At 44.7% G+C, this 23,453-nt stretch overlaps 1 protein-coding gene across 2 annotated transcripts in view; it reads right to left on the minus strand.

Annotated features, from left to right (window-relative positions):
* LOC115133630 (RAS guanyl-releasing protein 2-like) overlaps window positions 1-23,453 on the minus strand; it is a 73,577-nt gene that overhangs the window by 37,409 nt on the left and 12,715 nt on the right. The window contains exons 1-7 of one of the 2 annotated variants that reach the window (XM_029667065.2): window positions 18,680-18,787; window positions 8,909-9,056; window positions 8,508-8,610; window positions 7,955-8,011; window positions 6,744-6,875; window positions 4,499-4,649; window positions 3,977-4,150 (exon numbers count right to left, since the gene is read on the minus strand). In XM_029667065.2, coding sequence (XP_029522925.1) covers window positions 3,977-4,150; window positions 4,499-4,649; window positions 6,744-6,875; window positions 7,955-8,011; window positions 8,508-8,610; window positions 8,909-8,978 — 687 coding nt within the window. In that variant the 5' untranslated portion in view covers window positions 8,979-9,056; window positions 18,680-18,787. Of the gene's footprint in view, window positions 1-3,976; window positions 4,151-4,498; window positions 4,650-6,743; window positions 6,876-7,954; window positions 8,012-8,507; window positions 8,611-8,908; window positions 9,057-18,679; window positions 18,788-23,453 lie in introns of those variants that run through there. The other variant, XM_029667066.2, reaches the window with a different exon arrangement.

Here is a 23,453-nt window from a genome sequence, read left to right on the forward strand (position 1 = left end):
CTGAACTCCAAATGATTAACTAGCCTAGACCTACCTGAACTCAAAATGATTAACTAGCCTAGACCTACCTGAACTCCAAATGATTAACTAGCCTAGACCCACCTGAACTCTAAATGATTAACTAGCGGCACTGTGTGAGAGAAACATCAAGAGAGAGAGACATGGGGAAAAAAGGGAAGTAGGTGTAAGAGCCAGTGACAACAAAGATTTAAGAGAGACTGAGGAGGAGAAGTGGGAGAAAGATTGATAAGGGGCCAGGAGAAGAAGAGAGAGAGAGAGAGAGAGAGAGACTGAGGAGGAGAAGTGGGAGAAAGATTGATAAGGGGCCAGGAGAAGAAGAGAGAGAGAGAGAGAGAGAGAGAGAGACTGAGGAGGAGAAGTGGGAGAAAGATTGATAAGGAGCCAGGAGAAGAAGAGAGAGAGAGAGAGAGAGAGAGAGAGACTGAGGAGGAGAAGTGGGAGAAAGATTGATAAGGAGCCAGGAGAAGAAGAGCGAGAGAGAGAGAGAGACTGAGGAGGAGAAGTGGGAGAGAGATTGATAAGGAGCCAGGAGAAGAAGAGAGAGAGAGACTGAGGAGGAGAAGTGGGAGAGAGATTGATAAGGAGCCAGGAGAAGAAGAGAGAGAGAGAGAGAAATCAGAGGGAGATGGGAGTGGAGACACAACAAAAATCCTGGGAAGGTCACACACACACACACACACACACACAGAGAGAAGCAATAAGAGGCACTCCTTGGCTACACTAGAATATTGCAGGGTTTTGTCTAATAATACCATTGAAACAGTAGGCAGAGCAGCACACATTCTAATCATTGTGTCACCGTTACAGTAGTACTTTGTGAATGGAGCTCCGTAGGGGCAAAGCCTTGCCCTTCAGCCCACATGACATCCAGTGGAAATCAATGGGGTCGCAGCTGTTTGGAAGGACTGCCAGCGGGCATTATTTGGTTAAGCTCAAATACCCGCCCGGTCGCTCCAATCAATGGGCAAAGCTCTGTGGTAGCCTTTCAGGCTGGAGGCTCTACTAAACTGCTGTATAAAGACCGAATAACAGTGACACTGACTAACAGTGACAGGTATCAATAGCACAGGGAATATCAGCGTCCCTTGTCGATATGCCGAAGCGTTCCACTGTGTGACATAAGTGATGTTCTGTATTAAAGCTGTGTGTGTGAGGCATTGTAACAAACGACTTAATGACTGGCATATACAATATCTGATGTACATTGGGGCAAAAAAGTATTTAGTCAGCCACCAATTGTGCAAGTTCTCCCACTTAAAAAGATGAGAGGCCTGTAATTTTCATCATAGGTACACTTCAACTATGACAGACAAAATGAGAAAAAATAATCCAGAAAATCACATTGTAGGATGTTTAATGAATTTATTTGCAAATTATGGTGGAAAATAAGTATTTGGTCAATAACAAAAGTTTATCTCAATACTTTGTTATATACCCTTTGTTGGCAATGACAGAGGTCAAACGTTTTCACACACTGTTGCTGGTATTTTGGCCCATTCCTCCATGCAGATCTCCACTAGAGCAGTGATGTTTTGGGGCTGTTGCTGGGCAACACAGACTTTCAACTCCCTCCAAAGAGTTTCTATGGGGTTGAGATCTGGAGACTGGCTAGGCCACTCCAGGACCTTGAAATGCTTCTTACGAAGCCACTCCTTAGTTGCCCGGGCGGTGTGTTTGGGATCATTGTCATGCTGAAAGACCCAGCCACATTTCATCTTCAATGCCCTTGCTGATGGAAGGAGGTTTTCACTCAAAATCTCACGATAAATGGCCCTATTCATTCTTCATCCTTTACATGGATCAGTCGTCCTGGTCCCTTTGCAGAAAAACAGCCCCAAAGCATGATGTTTCCACCCCCATGCTTCACAGTAGGTATGGTGTTCTTTGGATGCAACTCAGCATTCTTTGTCCTCCAAACACGACGAGTTGAGTTTTTACCAAAAAGTTATATTTTGGTTTCATCTGACCATATGACATTCTCCCAATCTTCTTCTGGATCATCCAAATGCTCTCTAGCAAACTTCAGATGGGCCTGGACATGTACTGGCTTAAGCATGGGGACACGTCTGGCACTGCAGGATTTGAGTCCCTGGCGGCGTAGTGTGTTACTGATGGTAGGTTGTGTTACTTTGGTCCCAGCTCTCTGCAGGTCATTCACTAGGTCCCCCCGTGAGGTTCTGGGATTTTTGCTCACTGTTCTTGTGATCATTTTGACCCCACGGGGTGAGATCTTGCGTGGAGCCCCAGATCGAGGGAGATTATCAGTGGTCTTGTATGTCTTCCATTTCCTAATAATTGCTCCCACAGTTGATTTCTTCAAATCAACCTGCTTACCTATTGCAGATTCAGTCTTCCCAGCCTGGTGCAGGTCTACAATTTTGTTTCTGGTGTCCTTTGACAGCTCTTTGGTCTTGGCCATAGTGGAGTTTGGACTGTGACTGTTTGAGGTTGTGGACAGGTGTCTTTTATACTGATAACAAGTTCAAACAGGTGCCATTAATACAGGTAACGAGTGGAGAACAGAGGAGCCTCTTAAAGAAGAAGTTACAGGTCTGTGAGAGCCAGAAATATTGCTTGTTTGTAGGTGACCAAATACTTATTTGCAAATAAATTCTTTTTTCTTCTCATTTTGTCTAGTTGAAGTGTACCTATGATGAAAATTACAGGCCTCTCTCATCTTTTTAAGTGGGAGAACTTGCACAATTGCTGGCTGACTAAATACTTTTTTGCCCCACTGTATGATGGGAAATACAGGCAAGCAATATGTTGACAAACAAAAAGGGATGTATGGGAAAAAGCCTACGGATAATGATGAGACGTTACGGGAGAGAGAAGAGAGAAAATAAGGGCAAGAACGACTCCAGAGAAAACTAATTCAGACGAAACCCGGAATAAATCAGAAGGTAGATGAATAGAGGAATACTGCTGTGGTAGGGAGGATATGCAGTGACAGAGGAGGGAGGGTGTGAAAGGAGAGCGAGGAAGCAGGAAGGAGGTAACCCTTCCCTGGGGTCTATTGGAGTGGGATCACAGCTTTGGAAAATACTCCCACCCAACTTTTAGGTGGGTATATATATATATATTTTTTTTTCTCACTATCCCAAATAACAGAGAGAGAATTCTTTGATCCTTGAACATTTCGGAAGGCAAAGTGTTTTATTTAGCAAACTCAGTCGGGGTGCTAAACTAGCTAGCGAGCACCCAGCTGGGATATTTGAGCTTGGGCATATTTGGCAGAGAAGGGTTGAGAAAGTGTGTGTGTGGGGGGGGTGAGCCTACTGCGGCGTCAGTGAATAAATCATGAAGAGTTTGTTTTGGAGAGGAGAGAGTGGCGTTGGGGAATGAGGGAGACACACTCCAAACATTCTTCTAAACTTTCTTCTCTAACAAATCCAAATATAGCCTCCCGTCTGGAAGTAGCAGTACTGTGAAAATAACACTACTGGTAAGCACACTTGGATGAGTTCTGTTAGGAATAATGGCCAATAATTGTCTACGAACACCGTTCATAACAATCGAAGCGTAACCACCGGTTTTGTGTAAGGGTAGTTTGGCATCTCCCTCCCTGTCCTCCCTATCCCTCTCCATGACAGAACTCTTCTCTCATCTCAACCCCTGAGGATTTACTACGATCCATGTCACTGCTTTAAGTGGCCCAGGAACCAACCCCTAACCATAACCAAGTGGGATTATTTGTCTGAATTTAACCAGTCACATGACTTTCCTACTAACCAGTCACATTTGCTTCGGCCCTGGAGACAGAGAGTCCTAGCCTGGTCCCAGATCTGTTTGTGCTCTTGCCAGCTCCATTGCTGTCATTGTCCAACCAAACATGACAATGCGTGACAAGTAGATGACATAATAGAACAAACAGACTGTCACTCAGACTAATAGCTTCCCTCAGAACAAGGCTGAATAACATAAGGAAAACCCCAATGTGCCCCAGCCTACATACCTGAGCCACCCTGATGAAGTGGGAGATGACTGCAGCCCTCTGGGGGGCGGTGGGCTTGCTGAGCACCATCAGCTGGATCCACTGAGACACACTGTTGAAGAGGGTGATGAAGCGCTCCAGGATGGGGTTGTCTACCGTGCAGCCATGCATCACAAAGCTGTGGTAGTCCTGGAACTGGAAGGGGGAAGGGTAATGTATTCAGTGGGCCTACACAGAAGCTGTTAAACTCACATATAAGTCAGCATGTTGAATGACCAATGTAAAAGGCAGTTTGGACAACAAACCAGGGTTCAAAGAGTATGTGTTTTCTTTCAAATACTTTGAGTGTTTCATGGAGCCTGCCTGGAGTGCCAGATAGATGGGATTTTCACTTTTGGAACTTTCACTTTTGGGACTATTCCATTAGTTCCATTCCACTAGGCAAGCTCAGTTAAGTACAGGTTTAAGAATCTGAAAGAAAACAAATATTATTTGAACCCAGATCTGGTGGACAGACACACTGCTCCCCACAGCCCCACATACCAGTATCTTGCAGAAGGACTTGTACTCCAGGTAGGTGAGGTGTGTGGCAAGCTCGCTGGAGTCCAGGTGGTCAAACAGCAGAGACATCTTCCTCTTCTTAGACATGGATGGCTGCCTCTGGGTCACCTGACGCTTCCACTTGTATGATGGCCTGAGAGGGACAAAAAGCACACAATGTTAGGTGTCATAATGTCATAATGTCACAATGTTACTGTCACCTCAGCCACGCTCAAGGTCCTAAACGATATCTTAACCGCCATCGATAAGAAACATTACTGTGCAGCCGTATTCATTGATCTGGCCAAGGCTTTCGACTCTGTCAATCACCACATCCTCATCGGCAGACTCGACAGCCTTGGTTTCTCAAATGATTGCCTCGCCTGGTTCACCAACTAATTCTCTGATAGAGTTCAGTGTGTCAAATCGGAGGGTCTGCTGTCCGGACCTCTGGCAGTCTCTATGGGGGTGCCACAGGGTTCAATTCTTGGATCGACTCTCTTCTCTGTATACATCAATGATGTCGCTCTTGCTGCTGGTGATTCTCTGATCCACCTCTACGCAGACGACACCATTCTGTTTACTTCCGGCCCTTCTTTGGACACTGTGTTAACAACCCTCCAGGCGAGCTTCAATGCCATACAACTCTCCTTCCGTGGCCTCCAATTGCTCTTAAATACAAGTAAAACTAAATGCATGCTCTTCAACCGATCGCTACCTGCAAACTTCTCCAATCCAAAGTTAAATCTAGAATTGGCTTCCTATTTCGCAACAAAGCATCCTTCACTCATGCTGCCAAACATACCCTTGTAAAACTGACCATCCTACCAATCCTAGACTTTGGCGATGTCATTTACAAAATAGCCTCCAATGCCCTACTCAACAAATTGGATGCAGTCTATCACAGTGCAATCCGTTTTGTCACCAAAGCCCCATATACTACCCACCATTGCGACCTGTATGCTCTCGTTGGCTGGCCCTCGCTTCATACTCGTCGCAAAACCCACTGGCTCCATGTCATCTACAAGACCCTGCTAGGTAAAGTCCCCCCTTATCTCAGCTCGCTAGTCACCATAGCATCTCCCACCTGTAGCACACGCTCCAGCAGGTATATCTCTCTAGTCACCCCCAAAACCAATTCTTTCTTTGGCCGCCTCTCCTTCCAGTTCTCTGCTGACAATGACTGGAACAAACTACAAAAATCTCTGAAACTGGAAACACTTATCTCCCTCACTAGCTTTAAGCACCAACTGTCAGAGCAGCTCACTGATTACTGCACCTGTACATAGCCCACCTATAATTTAGCCCAAACAACTACCTCTTTCCCTACTGTATTTTATTTATTTATTTATTTTGCTCCTTTGCACCCCATTATTTTTATTTCTACTTTGCACATTCTTCCATTGCAAATCTACCATTCCAGTGTTTTACTTACTATATTGTATTTTGCTATATTACTATATTGTATTTACTTTGCCACCATGGCCTTTTTTCATTTACCTCCCTTATTCTCACCTCATTTGCTCACATCGTATATAGACTTGTTTATACTGTATTATTGACTGTATGTTTGTTTTACTCCATGTGTAACTCTGTGTCATTGTATGTGTCGAACTGCTTTACTTTATCTTGGCCAGGTCGCAATTGTAAATGAGAACTTGTTCTCAACTTGCCCACCTGGTTAAATAAAGGTGAAATAAATAAATAAATAAGCACACACAAAATGCAAACCTGGAATCCAAACTTAATAATGCATTGTTTCACTATGTTTCTGAAACAGAGCGATATTCAGTTTTGCATCCCAGGCTAACAAAATACAGCATGCTGAATCAAGTCTCCGCAATGAAACTAGGAAGAAAGAAGACACCACAGAAAATGCAAGAGAAGAAATACAACTGTTTATGAAACTCTGCTGTCCCATGAAAGCACACCATAGCAATAGATATACCCTAATGACCAACTAGGGATACCAGGGTCACAGACAGACAGATGACCCGTAAAGAAAATAGGCCTGGGAACATAGGCACTGAACTTCCTGCTGTTTTATAAACCTTCGTCTGTTTTAATGCGGTTTTGTTTTTTAGATCTCCGTTGAGTATTTCTTATACGGCAAAATCACTTTGAAATGTGTGTAACATGGGGACACTTACACACTGGTGGAAGCTGGTGGAGGGAGAAATTACTGTAGAAAGGGGACACACTTCATAGACACAAACACTTTAGTGAAGTGTAACGTGGGGACACGTACACGCTGTCGATGTCGATGAGCTGACTCTGGCGCTCGTTCCCCTCAGTGGTCAAGAGGTCCTTGAGGTCTTTGATCTGCTCTGCCAGCTCTGGGTTTAGATTGAACTCCGCTGGGAACTCACTGATCCAGTACCTAGAGAGAGAGAGGGAGGGGAGGGGAGGGGAGGGAGGGAGAGAGAGAAGGGAGAGAGAGAGAGAGAGTGAGGGAGGGAAGGGAGAGTGAGGGAGGGAGGGAGAGAGGGGGGGAGGGGAGGGAGGGAGGGAAGGAAGGAAGGGAAGGAAGGAAGGGAGGGAGGGAGGGAGGGAGGGAGGGGGGAGGGAGGGAGGGAGGGAGGGAGGGAGGGAGGAGGGGAAGAGAGAGAGGGAGGGAGGGAGAGAGGGAGGGAGGGAAGAGAGAGAGGGAGGGAGGGAAGGAGGGAGGGAGAGAAGGGAGGGAGGGAAGGGAGAGAGAGGGAGGGAGGGAGGGAGAGAGGGAAGGAAGGAAGGGAGGGAGGGAGGGAGGGAGGGAGGGAGGGAGGGAGGGAGGGAGGGAGGGAGGGAGAGGGAAGGAAGGAAGGGAGGGAGGGAGGGAGGGAGGGAGGGAGGGAGGGAGGGAGGGAGGGAGGGAGGGAAGGAGGGAGGGAAGGAGGGAGGGAAGGGAGAGAGAGGGAAGGAAGGGAGAGAAGGGAGGGAGGAGAAGAGAGAGGGAGGGAGGGAGAGAGGGAAGGAAGGGAGAGAAGGGAGGGAGGGAAGAAGAGAGAGGGAGGGAGGGAGGGAGAGAAGGGAGGGAGGGAGGGAGAGAAGGGAGGGAGGGAAGGGAGAGAGGGAAGGAAGGGAGAGAGGGGAGGGAGGGAGGGAAGGGAGGGAGGGAGGGAGGGAGGGAGGGAGGGAGAGAGAGAGAGAGAGAGAGAGAGAGAGAGAGGAGGGAGGGAGGGAGGGAGGGAGGAAGGAGAGAGGGAGGGAGGGAGGGAGGGGGAAGGAAGGGAGAGAGGGAGGGAGGGAGGGGGAGGGAGGGAGGGGAGAGAGGGAGAGAGGGAGGGAGGGAAGGGAGAGAGGGAGGGAAGGGAGGGAAGAGAGAGAGAGAGAGAGAGAGAGAGAGAGAGAGAGAGAGAGAGAGGAGAGGGAGAGAGAGAGGGAGGGAGGGAGAGAAACACCGAGACATAGTGAGGGAGAGGTAAGCCATTAAGAAACTTCCCCAACCTATTAACAAAAGCAATTGTGAACGTGTCTTACTTCACCAAGTGGCAGATTCTTGTCCTGAGCTCAGCAGTGCTGCTGTCCTCCTGTGATCTGATCAACAGTTAAGGTACATAAAACATCTACTCAAACATCCTTTTTACAATCAGCACACAACCTGACCCAACCTGACACAACCTGACCCAACCTGACACAACCTGACACAACCTGACACAACCTGACACAACCTGACCCTGGCCTGACAACAAAAGACGTCAGTTTTGCCCGCTAGGAACATTCCATCCATCTTACCCTTTCCATTCCATTCACTGGCACCTTAAAGAATATCTGTTGATCTTACAGTAGCTGACAAGACGTGATAAGCCGTAAGCAGGTGCCTAATGGTGGGGCGGCAGGGTAGCCTAGTGGTTAGAGCGTTGGACTAGTAACCGGAAGGTTGCAAGTTCAACTCCCCGAGCTGACAAATCTGTCGTTCTGCCCCTGAACAGGCAGTTAACCCACTGTTCCTAGGCCGTCATTGAAAATAAGAATTTGTTCTTAACTGACTTGCCTAGTTAAATAAAGGTCAAATAAAAATGGTGAAGGATACTTGAGCAGTAGTTTCTTTGCCATGTCGGTGGAGGGAAGGTACCAAGGGTGCATCATAAGAAACATACGCACTAGGGAGGGGTCCTTCAAAGTGCCCGTCTCATCTGAAAGAGGACAGACGCAGTGCTCATCACTCAACAGCCCCTGTAAGTCCTTTTAGACAAATTTTACAAGTCTTACTGCAAATAAGACAACCAATTCTTATTGATTTGAGACCGACAACATTAGCTACTTCAGGTGGTGCATGGACATATAGGAAACAATATATTATTTATCTTCTTCTCCTTGCAATCTGTTCCTGGAAATGTTATTCTGATTGCACAAAGAGTATATCTTGTTTATTTAGACATTGAGTAGCATGTATATTTGAGTGCTCATGGACAAATAAAGAGACTGACTGACCAAAGGCTTGGATGCATGCTTCCACCAGCTCATCCACCGTCGCAGACTGATCTAAAGATATGGCCTCCATTTTTCTCCTCCTCCTCTCTTCCTCTGGTTTCCCAGTGTTCTTTGTCCTCTACCCTCTCTTCCCAATTCAGATGCACTCCTGGGCACAAAACAAAGAAGGTGAAGATAGAGAAGATTAAAGGTATTGCACAGCAACACATTTCACCCAAGAAATGCAACTCCTGTACAAAGAAATGAGAGCATAGTAAGGAAGCAAAACAAATTGTTGCAGGGTTTGAATGGTTGCCAGTATGTCACTCTGATCTAGTTATGCAAGATATCCAGGAAGTATACAGGAAATGTTGACTAAAACAAAACAATGGAATTAGAACAATAACATGTCTGGATACTGATGGATTGTGGTTAGGTTACATTTGAAAACAGCATACTCCAGCAAACCAACAGATCAAGTGACATACAGTATAACTACAATGGTTCAGCATCACTATTCTGACATATTCTAATGAGACCTTGTTGACTATAAAGTATAGTCCTCTCTCTGTGGGTCTAACCCCAAGAAGTTTTGGAAAATGGTTAAAGACCTAGAGAATAAACCCTCCTCCTCACAGCTGCCCACGTCCCTTAAAATTGATGATGTGGTTGTTACTGACAACAAAGCACATGGCTGAGCTCTTTAATCACCACTTCATTAAGTCAGGATTCCTATTCGACTCAGACATGCCTCCTTGCCCGTCCAACATTTCCTCATCTCCCACCCCTTCTAATGCGACTATCCCCAATGCTTCTTCTTCTTTCTCCCTGCCCCGCAACAACGTTTCTCCCTGCAGGCAGTCACTGAGTCCAAGGTGCTAACGGAGCTCCTGAAACTTGACCCCCCAAAAAACATCTGGGTCAGATGGTTTAGACCCTTTCTTCTTTAACGTTGCTGCCCCTATCATTGCCAAGCCTATCTCCGACCTGTTTAACCTGTCTCTCCTTTCTGGGGAGGTTCCCATTGCCTGGAAGGCAGACACAGTTCATCCTTTATTTAAAAAGAGGGAGATCAATCTGATCCTAATTGTTATAGGCCTATTTCTATTTTGCCCTGTTTATCAAAAGTGTTGGAAAGATTTGTTAATAATCAACTGACTTTCTTGATGTCTATAGAGTTCTCTCTGGTATGCAATATGGTTTCCGCTCAGGTTATGGATGTGTCACTACAACCTTAAAGGTTCTCAATGATGTCCCCATTGCTCTTGATTCTAATCAATATTGTGTTGCTATTTTTATTGATTTGGCCAAAGCTTTTGATACGGTAGACCATTCCATTCTTGTGGGCCAGCTAAGGAGTATTGTTGTCTCTGCGGGGTCTTTGGCCTGGTTTGCTAACTACCTCTCTCAAAGAGTGCAGTGTATAAAGTCAGAAAATCTGCTGTCTCATCCACTTCGTGTCACCAAGGGAGTACCCCTAGGCTCCATCCTAGGCCCCACGCTCTTCTCAATTTACATCAACAACATAGCTCAGGCAATAGGAAGCTTTCTCAACCATTTATATGCAGATGATACAATCTTATACTCAGCTGGCCCCTCCCTGGATATTGTGTGTTAAATGCTCTACAACAAAGCTTTCTTAGTGTCCAACAAGCCTTCTCTACCCTTAACCTTGTTCTGAACACCTCTAAAACAAAATGTAATGTGGTTTGGTAAGAAGAATACCCCTCTCCTCACAGTCGTGATTACTACCTCTGAGGGTTTAGAGCTTGAGGTAGTCACCTCATACAAGTACTTGGGAGTATTGCTAGACGGTACACTGTCCTTCTCTCAGCACATATCAAATCTGCAGGCTAAAGTTAAATCTAGACTTGGGTTCCTCTATCATAATCGCTCCTGTTTCACCCCAGCTGCCAAACTAACCCTGATTCAGATGACCATTTTTTTCCTCACCATCAGAATTTTAATTATATATCACTGCCAACGTTTTGGCTTGGTGGCTAGAAAAAGTATCTCCATTGATCAATACATAAAGAGTAATTTAAGAAGTCAAATTAGGAAACACTTTGGCCACCCTGTAGACTAGATGTCATAGCCATGCATTTCTGGAAAATTTCCAAGCATTTGAGCAAAGATTCTAAATGTATGTACATGCATATCTGGAATACATTTAAAGGCTTTACATGCAGTTGAGCAAAATGTAACAAATATACATGTATTTGAAATATTTTTTTACCATATGGGATGTGACTGATAAAAACCCACAGACAACAAGCAGCTGATACAACTCTTGCAATAACCCCCTTTCACCCGGAAAACCACATCTTATCACTTGCTGAACTAGCAGTGCAGTCATTAACTTGCACACAGGGGAAAGAATACAAGCCATGTCAATCATCTCACCCTGTGGTTCCACATTCTGTTTTTTTCTTAGTATGCTATTTTAGTTAGGTACTGCTCAGCGGGATGGCAACAAATCCTCATGCCTACCTTCCTCATACACACAGACACACAGACACACACACACACAAGCCAGAGAGAGAGAGTGCATTCCATGAGGTCACACTGTTGCCACATTTATAGGGTAATGAAATACAATTTTGTCACCAGTCAGGAGATAAAATAGGCCCAACTGAACTGTTATTAAGCACAGTGGGGAGATGAGGTTAGAGCATACAGATTTTGGATCTTCATTTAAGACAGTTTGCCTTTTTAAACCACAAATACTACAAGTTTTACTACAAGTTTTACATTTCTTGCATTGCAGGAAAGCTCTCCTGCATCAGGGTGATCAGATTAAGCTCCGGTTCCCAGGAATTCACATTAGCTCTGAGGTTTGATTGCTTTTAGATAGTGTGTATGTATGTGCATTAGGTCTCCACTGCATAGTGGGTAGAGATGGAGGGTTTGTGTGTGTGTGTGTGTGTGTGTGTGTGTGTCATGTTTGTGCGCGTGTGAGGTTTGTGCGCGTGTGAGGTTTGTGCGCGTGTCATGTTTGTGCGTGTGTCATGTTTGTGTGCGTGTCATGTTTGTGCGTGTGTCATGTTTGTGTGCGTGTGCGTGTTTGGACTCTAGCCTGCACCAGCAAAAAGGGTGATCTTTGGTGTATGGTTTGCATAGGAATGGGCGATGGCACTGCAGCCGAAGTGTGTGTCACAAAAGAAAGAAGCCTTCTTCCCTTGACTGATTCTGCTGCAGAGAGGTGGGTGGACACACTCAATTACAGGCTTCACAAGCAGTCTTACACAAATATACACAGGGGCTCAGAGCAGGAGAGAGCGAGAGAGAGTGAGAGAGAGAGAGAGAGCGAGCAAGTGCGAGAGACCTCAAAGCCCTTAACCATCAGTCAGTGAAATCAGGATGACAGAGATACTGCTGCCACACAGTTAGCCCAGTAGTGGGACCCATACCTCTATTAAAAACAAGTGAGAGGTAGGCATTTGTCTGAAGCTGAAAAAGGGTATTCCCATAGCTAGCTAGCTAGCCACAGCAGTCAACTAGCTAGCTAGCCACAGCAGTCAACTAGCTAGCTAGCTAGCCACAGCAGTCAACTAGCTAGCTAGCTAGCCACAGCAGTCAACTAGCTAGCTAGCCACAGCAGTCAACTAGCTAGCTGGGTAGCTTTCTAGCACATTCACCATTTTTTTGTAAACAATTAACAAGCTAGTTAGCTACCACAAGTTCATGTCAAACTGTCAACAGAGTTGCTAGCATACAACAAGATATTCCAAATAACAGTCTAAAAACCACTTGAGGGCAAATAAATCAGATTTGACCGTTCAGACACAAGTCACATGGCCAGGAATCAGATTTGTATCTGACTTCAGACCAAACGTGGCTTAAAAATCCGATTCCATGTGTATTTTTGGTTGGTCAGACTGCAGGAAAAAGAACAGATTCGATTCAGATATGCAAATAAATAGGATTTGAGTCACTTCAAAACTGCCAATGTGAACACGGCTTTAGAGCACATGCTCCAAAAATAACATGATTTGTTCCTCATACATGGTCATGTATTGCATTCTTCCCACCCCACACTAAGACATTATACTACATTATTATATGCAAGCAAGCTTTGCTTTTATACTTACAATACCAGTAGGCTTTAACAGCAGGTATATTTCACTGGTCACCCCCAAAGCCAATTCCTCCTTTGGCCGCCTTTCCTTCCAGTTCTCTGCTGCCAATGACTGGAACGAACTGCAAAAATCACTGAAGCTGAAGACTCATATCTCCCTAACTAGCTTAAACTTCTTATGGCTGGGGGCAGTGTTGAGTAGCTTGGATGAATAAGGTGCCCAGAGTAAACTGCCTGCTACTCGGGCCCAGTTGTTAATATATGCATATTATTAGATTTGGATAGAAAACACTCTGACTATCGAATATACAGTGTCTATGGGGTCAAATTGCACTTCCTAAGGCTTCCACAGTCTTTAGACACTTGTTTGATGCTTCTACTGTGAAGGAGAGGGGAATGGGAGCTGAATGAGTCAGTGGTCTGGCAGAGTGGCATGAGCTGGTCACGCGCGCACACGTGAGAGTTAGCTTGCGTTCCATTGCATTTCTGAAGACAAAGGAATTCTCCGGTTGGAATATTATTGAAGATTTATGTTAAAAACATCCTAAAGATTGATTCTATACTTCGTTTGACATGTTTCTACGGACTGTAACGGAACTTTTTGACTTTGTCTGGTCTGCGCGTCATGAATTTGGATTACTGGGCTAAACGCGCAAACAAAAAGGATGCATTTGGACATAAATGGAATTTATCGAACAAATCAAACATTTATTGTAGAACTGGGATTCCTGGGAGTGCATTCTGATGAAGATCAAAGGTAAGTGAATATTTATAATGTTATTTCTGACTTCTGTTGACTCCATGTAATAGTATAACTTTTGTCTGTCCCTTCGCCCATTCCCGGGCTCGAACCAGGGACCCTCTGCACACATCAACAACTGACACCCACGAAGCATCGTTACCCATCGCTCCACAAAAGCCACGGCCCTTGCAGAGCAAGGGGAACCACTACTTCAAGGTCTCAGAGCAAGCGACATCACCGATTGAAACGCTATTAGCGCGCACCACCGCTAACTAGCTAGCCATTTCACATCCGTTACACTCACCCCCTTTTGACCTCCTCCTTTTCCGCAGCAACCAGTGATCCGGGTCAACAGCATCAATGTAATAGTATAGACTTTACGTCCGTCCCCTCGCCCCGACCTGGGCTCGAACCAGGGACGCTCTGCACACATCAACAGTCACCCTCGAAGCATCGTTACTCATCGCTCCACAAAAGCCGCGGCCCTTGCAGAGCAAGGGGAACAACTACTTCAAGGTCTCAGAACAAGTGACGTCACCGATTGAAACGCTATTAGCGCGCACCACTGCTAACTAGCTAGCCATTTCACATCCTTTACATCCACAACATGGCGGATATCTGTATGGCTTGATTTGTTGTCTGAGCGCTGTACTCAGATTATTGCATGGTGTGCTTTTTCGGTAAAGCTTTTTTTAAATCTGACACAGCAGTTGCATTAAGGAGAAGTGCATCTATAATTCCATGCATAATAGTTGTATCTTTTATCATTGTTTATTGTGAGTATTTCTGTAAATTGATGTGGCTCTCTGCAAAATCACTGGATGTTTTGGAACTACTAAGCATAACGCACCAATGTAAACTAAACTAAAAAAAATTGGGGGAACACTTAAACAACACAATGTAACTCCAAGTCAATCACACTTCTGTGAAATCAAACTGTCCACTTAGGAAGCAACACTGATTGACAATACATTTCACATGCTGTTGTGCAAATGGAATAGACAACAGGTGGAAATTATAGGCAATTAGCAAGACACCCCCAATAAAGGAATGGTTCTGCAGGTGGGGACCACAGACTACTTATCAGTTCCTATGCTTCCTGGCTGATGTTTTCGTCACTTTTGAATGCTGGCGGTGCTTTCACTCTAGTGGTAGCATGAGACGGAGTCTACAACCCACACAAGTGGCTCAGGTAGTGCAGCTCATCCAGGATGGAACATCAATGCGAGCTGTGGCAAGAAGGTTTGCTGTGTCTGTCAGCGTAGTGTCCAGAGCATGTAGTACATTAAGAGATGTGGAGGAGGCCATAGGAGGGTAACAACCCAGCAGCAGGACCGCTACCTCCGCCTTTGTGCAAGGAGGAGCACTGCCAGAGCCCTTTCAAAATGATCTCCAGCAGGCCACAAATGTGCATGTGTCTGCTCAAACAATCAGAATCAGACTCCATGAGGGTGGTATGAGGGCCCGATGTCCACAGGTGAGGGTTGTGCTTACAGCCCAACACCGTGCAGGACGTTTGACATTTGCCAGAGAACACCAAGATTGGCAAATTCGCCACTGGCGCCCTGTGCTCTTCACAGATGAAAGGAGGTTCACACTGAGCACATGTGACAGACGTGACAGAGTCTGGAGACGCCGTGGAGAACGTTCTGCTGCCTGCAACATCCTCCAGCATGACCAGTTTGGCGGTGGGTCAGTCATGGTGTGGGGTGGCATTTCTTTGGGGGGCCGCACAGCCCTCCATGTGCTCGCCAGAGGTAGCCTGACTGCCATTAGGTACCGAGATGAGATCCTCAGACCCCTTGTGAGACCATATTCTGGTGCGGTTGTCCCTGGGTTCCTCCTAATGCAAGACAATGCTAGACCTCATGTGGCTGGAGTGTGTCAGCAGTTCCTGCAAGAGGAAGGCATTGATGCTATGGACTGGCCCGCCCGTTCCCCAGACCTGAATCCAATTGAGCACATCTGGGACATCACGTCTCGCTCTAGTCCAGGTCTGGGAGGAGATCCCTCAGGAGACCATCCACCACCTCATCAGGAGCATGCCCAGGCATTGTAGGGAGGTCATACAGGCACGTGGAGGCCACGCACACTACTGAGCCTCATTTTGACTTGTTTTAAGGACATTACATCAAAGTTAGATCAGCCTGTAGTGTGGTTTTCCGCCTGTAGTGACTCCAAATCCAGACCTCCATGGGTTGATACATTTGATTTCCATTGATAATTTGTGTGATTTTGTTGTAAGCACATTCAACTATGTAAAGAAAAAAGTATTTAATAAGAATATTTCATTCATTCAGATCTAGGATGTGTTATTTTAGTGTTCCCTTTATTTTTTTGAGCAGTGTATGAACTTTATCGAACAAAACATACATGTATTGTATAACATGAAGTCCTATGAGTGTCATCTGATGAAGATCATCAAAGTTTAGTGATGCACAGCAGACATTTTGTTCCAGAACTCTCGCCACACATCAGCTGGAGAGGTGAGGAGTAATATATAAAATTAGGGGGATGATTAGGGGGCCAGGTTGAGAATTTTGCCATGACACCAGGGTTACCACACCTACTCTTACAATAAATGCCATGAGACTTTTTAATGATCACAGAGAGTCAGGACACCGGTTTAACGTCCCAAAATGTCCCCTTCACTGCCTTGAGAGCTACACTGAACAAAAATATAAATGCAACATGTAAAGAGTTGGTCCCATGTTTCATGAGCTGACATAAAAGATCTCAGATTTTCTATAGACACAAAAATATTTTTTCTCTCAAATTTTTTAAACAAATGTGTTTACATCCCTGTTAGTGAGCATTTCTCATTTGCCAAGATAATCCATCCACCTGACAGTTGTGGCATATCAAGAAGATGATTAAACGGCAAGATCATTACACAGGTGCACCTTGTGCTGGGGGACAATAAAAGGCCCCTCTAAAATGTGCAGTTTTGTCTCAAGTTGAGGGAGCGTGAATTGGCATGCTGACTGCAGGAATGTCCGCTAGAGCTGTTGCCAGAGAATTTCATGTTAATTTCTCTACCATAAGCCACCTCCAACGTTGTTTTAAAGTATTTGGCAGTACGACCAACCGGCCTCACAACCGCAGACCACATGTATGGAGTTGTGTGGGCGAGCAATTTGCTGATGTCAATGTTGTGAAGAGAGTTATGGTATGGGCAGGCATAAGCTACAGACAACGAACACAATTGCATTTTATCGATGCCAATTTGAATGCACAGCGATACTGTGACGAGATCTTGAGTCCCATTGATGTGCCATTGTCCTGCCTTTTTTTAAGGTAGGAAATATAAGATCCATAGATTAGGGCCTAATTGATTCATTTCAATTGACTGATTTCCTTATATGAACTGTAACTCAGTAAAATCTTTGAAATTGTTGCATGTTGCGGTTTATATTTTTGTTCAGAAAAGTGACCCCTACTGGTCCTCCAACATCCCTTCCAGCAGCATCTGGGCTCCCATCCAGGGACCGGCAAGGACCAACCCTGGTTAGCTTCAGAGGCAAGCCTGCAGTGGGATGCAGCGCGGTATGCTGCTGGTTATTAGATATTAATTTAACATTGTGCTTCAACCAATACATACTATAGTCGCGCCAATAAAACCAACACTTCTGGTCTATCACGGTTATATAAATACATGAATTTGTAACCTGAGAACATCAACAAGGATTCAACCCTGTCAGTAAATATGGTAATGTGTTGTTGGCTCAAATCTGTTTTACAGCCAACACTGCATCCTGCCACAAACTTTCTCTAGTCTGACTTTTCACGTTTCAGTTGCAGCTAAGTAGTTGAAAGTGACACTTCAACTAGTGTGCTGAATTGAGGAAGCTAGAGAAAACCCCAGAAGTGTACCAGTGTGGACTATATTTATGAAAAATGGAAAGAGAGCAGAAATTGTGGCCTCCAAATGTGTGGTACCACAAGTCACTTCTCTGTTCTTCCCTGTTGGCACCTTGTTCTTTCAAGCGCAAGCTGATCCTGTGAGGAGGGTGACGTTGCCAGTTGTCTTTTTTACAGTCACTCTGCACCTGTTGGATTGGTATCATCTTCACAAATATCATATTCACGTACAAGTATTGGTTCCTCTGATTTCTCCTTGCATTGTGGGATCTGATAACCTACGTGACTGCAACGACGCCACATATTTATCCACCAACCAGCCTCTCTCCATAGACACAAGGACCTGCCCTCCTCTGAATTGCCCTCGACATTCTGACCTCACCGTTTCAACGGTCCTTCAACCACACAATAGATATGATGGGTCCATTCTCCCTTATCACCAAAGGCTGAAATGACCCGTCCTAAATTACGATAAATGATGATAGCTGCAGGCCTGACTGACCTCATCAACGCTTTTCATCAAGGCTCTCATAGACAGACCTACTAGGCTGGCTTTACCTCAGGATACGCAGTATAGGGTGGGATACACCACCGCATAAAGGGGACACACACAGTGACTCACACGTAGAGACACATACCAGCACGCATACACACACGGATGTGGACACACTGATTTATGCGTACACACACACACACACACTCAGAGACACCTGCCCTACCACAACACACACACACACACATATGCGCACACACACCCTCCTTGCACCATAAATGACATCCATCATGGTATTGAAAATCCCATGATGAGCCAATGCAAATGTCAGCAGTAAATCCCCAGGGCTTATGTGATATGCCCATGCCTCCCACACATACTGCCATTGATTGGTCTAGAATAGATTCTCCCCAGCATTCCGGGAAAAGGCTCATGATTAATGTCATCAGTGGTAATAGCCATGGGCCTCCACTGTAAAGGAACCAGAGGAAGGATGCATTCCTTAATTCAGACTAATGAGTATTCTATATGTACCAGACCCCGCTCACCCCACTCCAGACCCTGCCAAGTGACCCTTTCCCCAATCTGAATAGGTATTTTAAGAAATGCACACATTACCTTGAATTGCAACAGGCTGCCTCAACCCTAATCCATTTCGGAAGATGTAAAGTTATCTGACCCTGTATCAGTGGTTGGCGTTGGGAGAAATATATCACCGCCTTCTACCCAGCACCCACTGGGGTTCAAGTCCAGGAAGTGGTGCAGAGGAGGGGCGGTTGTTGTTGCATGACAGATATAGACCTCTATATAGGCACCTTCTGAAAGCTAGTTTCTATTTTGAGTGTCGAGTACGAGGATCAGGAAGGGCCACACATCCTGCCCGGGGCTGCGGTATCTCTGGGACAGGCATGGTAGAGAGGGAGGTTAGGTTACTGCTGCTAACAGAGATTAGTGATGAGAATCGCCAGAGGGAGGGAGAGAGTGAGTGAGAGACAGGGAGCAAAGGGATGGAAAGAGAAATGGAGGGAAAACAGGAGGGAAAGTGTGTAGGAAAGAAAGATATGGAAAATAGAGTGGGAGATGGAGAGATGATGTGAAAGGGGAGTAGAAGACAACAGAGATCGATTCCAAAAAGTAGTGACAACAATCCCTAAAGTTTGTGTGGGGGAAAGCAACACACTCCCTGTCATACTTAGGAATACATAAATAAAAGAGGGAAGTTTCTTCAGAGCAACTATGTTTCTTGATTGTGAAATGCACTGTAGACAGAACACAGCTGCAGAAAACGGACCTGGAATCAAATACTATTTGAAATCTTTCAAATACATAAGAACATTTTGCCAGGCAAGCTCAATCATGCACAGACAACGTATTTAAAATAGTATTTGAACACAGGTCTTCTATATAATCATGTATATTATTGCAGGCTTTGTGGTATGAAACCCTGTATGTTTTCATTTCTTCATACAGATCCTTCCTGTTCAACTTCTGTCCTCAACCAGATGTGACAACTACATAAGTAACATAACAAATGCCGGAAGTCTGTGGGTGTGTGTTTTTACTATCCATGTGGAGACCAGAAGTCCTCACAAAGGATAGTAAAACAACATGTGGGTGTGTGTTTTTACTATCCATGTGGAGACCAGAAGTCCTCACAAAGGATAGTAAAACAACATGTGGGTGTGTGTTTTTACTATCCATGTGGAGACCAGAAGTCCTCACAAAGGATAGTAAAACAACATGTGGGTGTGTGTTTTTACTATCCATGTGGAGACCAGAAGTCCTCACAAAGGATAGTAAAACAACATGTGGGTGTGTGTTTTTACTATCCATGTGGAGACCAGAAGTCCTCACAAAGGATAGTAAAACAACATGTGGGTGTGTGTTTTTACTATCCATGTGGAGACCAGAAGTCCTCACAAAGGATAGTAAAACAACATGTGGGTGTGTGTTTTTACTAACCATGTGGAGACCAGAAGTCCTCACAAAGGATAGTAAAACAAGGAACATTTTCGCTGGTCCCCACAAGGAAAAAGGCTGTTTTAGGTCACATTTAGGGGTTCAATTTGGGTTTAAGGTTAGAGGTTAGGGAAAGAATGATTTTGAATGGGAATCAATTGTTTCGTCCCCACAAGGATAGTAAAACAAACATGTGTGTGTGTGTGTGTGTTTGTGCTTTGAATAAGTTGTTACACGAATAAGGATCACATGAACAATGAGTTTAGCTCATATTGATATCTCCTCTTCATACTCCTCATTGAAATCACCAAGACACAGTATGTTTAACACATTCTCTCACTTAGCGTGATCTCCTCACACACACACTATAATGTTTACATATTTTGCATTACTCATCTCATATGTATATAATGTATTCTATTCCATTGTACCCTATTTTAGTCTGTACCGCTCTGACATTGCTTGTCCAAATATTTATATATTCTTAATTCCATTCTTTTAGATGTGTGTGTATTGTGTGTATTGTTGTGAAATTGTTAGATATTACTGCACTGTCGGAGCTAGAAACACAAGCATTTCGCTTCACCTGCAATAACGTGTATGTGACCAATAAAATTTGATTCGATATTCCTATTTCTATGCTGAAAGATGTGTGAGATGAGAACACACGCACCCAGAGCAAGACGAGAGTGACAGATCAACTGAGAAATGACTCGCCGTGGCCTGGATACGGTAACTACCCACAAGGCACTATGCCAAGACACTTTTGTTTCTCTCTAATTTCTCTCTCTCCCTCTTCCTCGTTCCTCTCTTCCGTTTCTCTAACTCCCCGCAGTGCTGAATTGAGAGTTTCAAAATTTGCTTCCTGTTGTTGATGGGTTGTCGTGGTCCCTGAGGCAAGCTAACCGTCTCTCAGCCAGCTATCATTAAACTCCCCACAATGCAAATATGGGCCTCTTTCTTACCCCGCGGGCAGAGGATGAACACCGCCAGGTTCACTATAGCCAATATGATACATGCATTATAGACCGAGATATGCTTTGACTATCCCAGGAGGACATCCTCAAAATATCCTCACTCAAAACAGCAGTACTTTTGGGACTACTCAGTTGGTTACATTTTCTCCCCCAGGCAAGCTCACTCAAGCACAGGTTAAGTTATTTGTAAGAAGACAATTACTATTTGAGCGCAGGTCTTCTATGAATGAGTTCCATTGACATTCTCAAGTAACAACGAGTAATGTCTAGTATTAAAGTCACAGATACCTCCCTTTTCTTTATTCTTGTTTAAAAGCCAACCCCACATACTGCATTTTCTCTAGATGGCGCCGGAGAAGAAGGCAGACGTTTTACGTGCACCCAGCCGATTGTGTTTTGTTTGTTTATTTGCGTTGTTTGGAACTTATTATTAACTTATTTTGTATATAATGTTGCCGCTATCATCTCTCAGGACTGCGATTACTCACCACGAACTAGCAGAATCCTGGCGGGCTGTATCACCGCCTGGTACGGCAACTGCTCCGCCCTCAACCGTAAGGCTCTCCAGAGGGTAGTGAGGTCTGCACAACGCATCACCGGGGGCAAACTACCTGCCCTCCAGGACACCTACACCACCCGATGTTACAGGAAGGCCATAAAGATCATCAAGGACAACAACCACCCGAACCACTGCCTGTTCACCCCGCTATCATCCAGAAGGCGAGGTCAGTAGAGGTGCATCAAAGCTGGGACTGAGAGACTGAAAAACAGCTTCTATCTCAAGGCTATCAGACTGTTAAACAGCCACCATTGAGTGGCTGCTGCCAACACACTGTCATTGACACTGACCCAACTCCAGCCACTTTAATAATGGGAATTGATGGGAAATGATGTAAATATATCACTAGCCACTTTAAACAATGCTACCTTATATAATGTTACTTACCACATTATTCATCTCATATGCATACGTATATACTGTACTCTACATCATCGACTGCATCCTTATGTAATACATGTATCACTAGCCACTTTAACTATGCCACTTTGTTTACTTTGTCTACATACTCATCTCATATGTATATACTGTACTCGATACCATCTACTGTATGCTGCTCTGTACCATCACTCACTCATATATCCTTATGTACATATTCTTTATCCCCTTACACTGTGTATAAGACAGTAGTTTTAGAATTGTTAGTTAGATTACTTGTTGGTTATCACTGCATTGTCGGAACTAGAAGCACAAGCATTTCGCTACACTCGCATTAACATCTGCTAACCATGTGTATGTGACAAATAAAATTTGATTTGATTTGATTTGATTTGAATCCATGAATCTGATGAGCCCGACGCAAAAGATATACTGCTTCCTCAGGAATAGGTCCCGATCCCCGTGATCTGTGTGAAGAGGTCGGAGAAAGAAGGGCCGAAGGTCAGGATGCCTTCTGAGAATTTGTAGGCGATCGAATAAACCCCCACTTCCCTCCATTGTGCTAGAAAATGTGCAATCTTTGGAGAATATAATCGATGAGTTACGCAGAAAATTAAACTACCAACGGGACATTAAAAACTGTAGCATCTTATGCTTCACGGAGTCGTGGCTGAACAACGACAATATCAACATACAGCTGGTTATATGATGTACCGGCAGGATAGAACAGCGGCGTCTGGTAAGACAAGGGGTGGCGGTCTATGTGTTTTGTAAACAACAACTGGTGCACGATATCTAAGGAAGTCACGAGCTATTGCTCGCCTGAGGTAGAGATTCTCATGATAAGTTGTAGACCACACTACCTACTGAGAGAGTTCTCATCTGTATTCTTTGTAGCTGTTTACATACCACCACAGTCAGAGGCTGGCACTAAGCCAGCATTGAATGAGCTGTATTCCGCCATAAGCAAACAAGAAAACCCTCACCGAGAGACGGCGCTCCTAGTAGCCGGGGACTTTAATGCTGGGAAACTTAAATCCGTTTTACCAAATTTCTATCAGCATGTTAAAAATGTGCAACCAGAGGGGAAAAGGATCTCTGGACCACCAATACTCCACATACAGAGACGCATGCAAAGCTCTCCCTTGCCCTTAATTTGGAAAATCTGATCATAATTCTATCCTCCTGATTCCTGCTTACAAGCACAAATTAAAGCAGGCAGCATCAGTGACTAGATCAACAAAAAAGTGGTCAGAAGAAGCAGATGCTAAGCTACAGGACTGTTTTGCTATCACAGACTGGAATATGTTCCAGGATTCATCCAATGACATTGAAGAGTACACCACATCAGTCATTGGCTTTATCAATAAGTGCAACGATGACGTCGTCCCCACAGTGACCATACGTACATACTAGAGGTCGACAGATTAATCATAACAATCGGTAATCTGCCTTTTTGGACGCCGATTACACTGCAATCCATGAGGAGACTGGCTGGCCAACTACAACAACAAAAGGA

The sequence above is a fragment of the Oncorhynchus nerka genome, linkage group LG8 (assembly GCF_034236695.1).
Source record: "Oncorhynchus nerka isolate Pitt River linkage group LG8, Oner_Uvic_2.0, whole genome shotgun sequence".
Taxonomy (NCBI): domain Eukaryota; kingdom Metazoa; phylum Chordata; class Actinopteri; order Salmoniformes; family Salmonidae; genus Oncorhynchus; species Oncorhynchus nerka.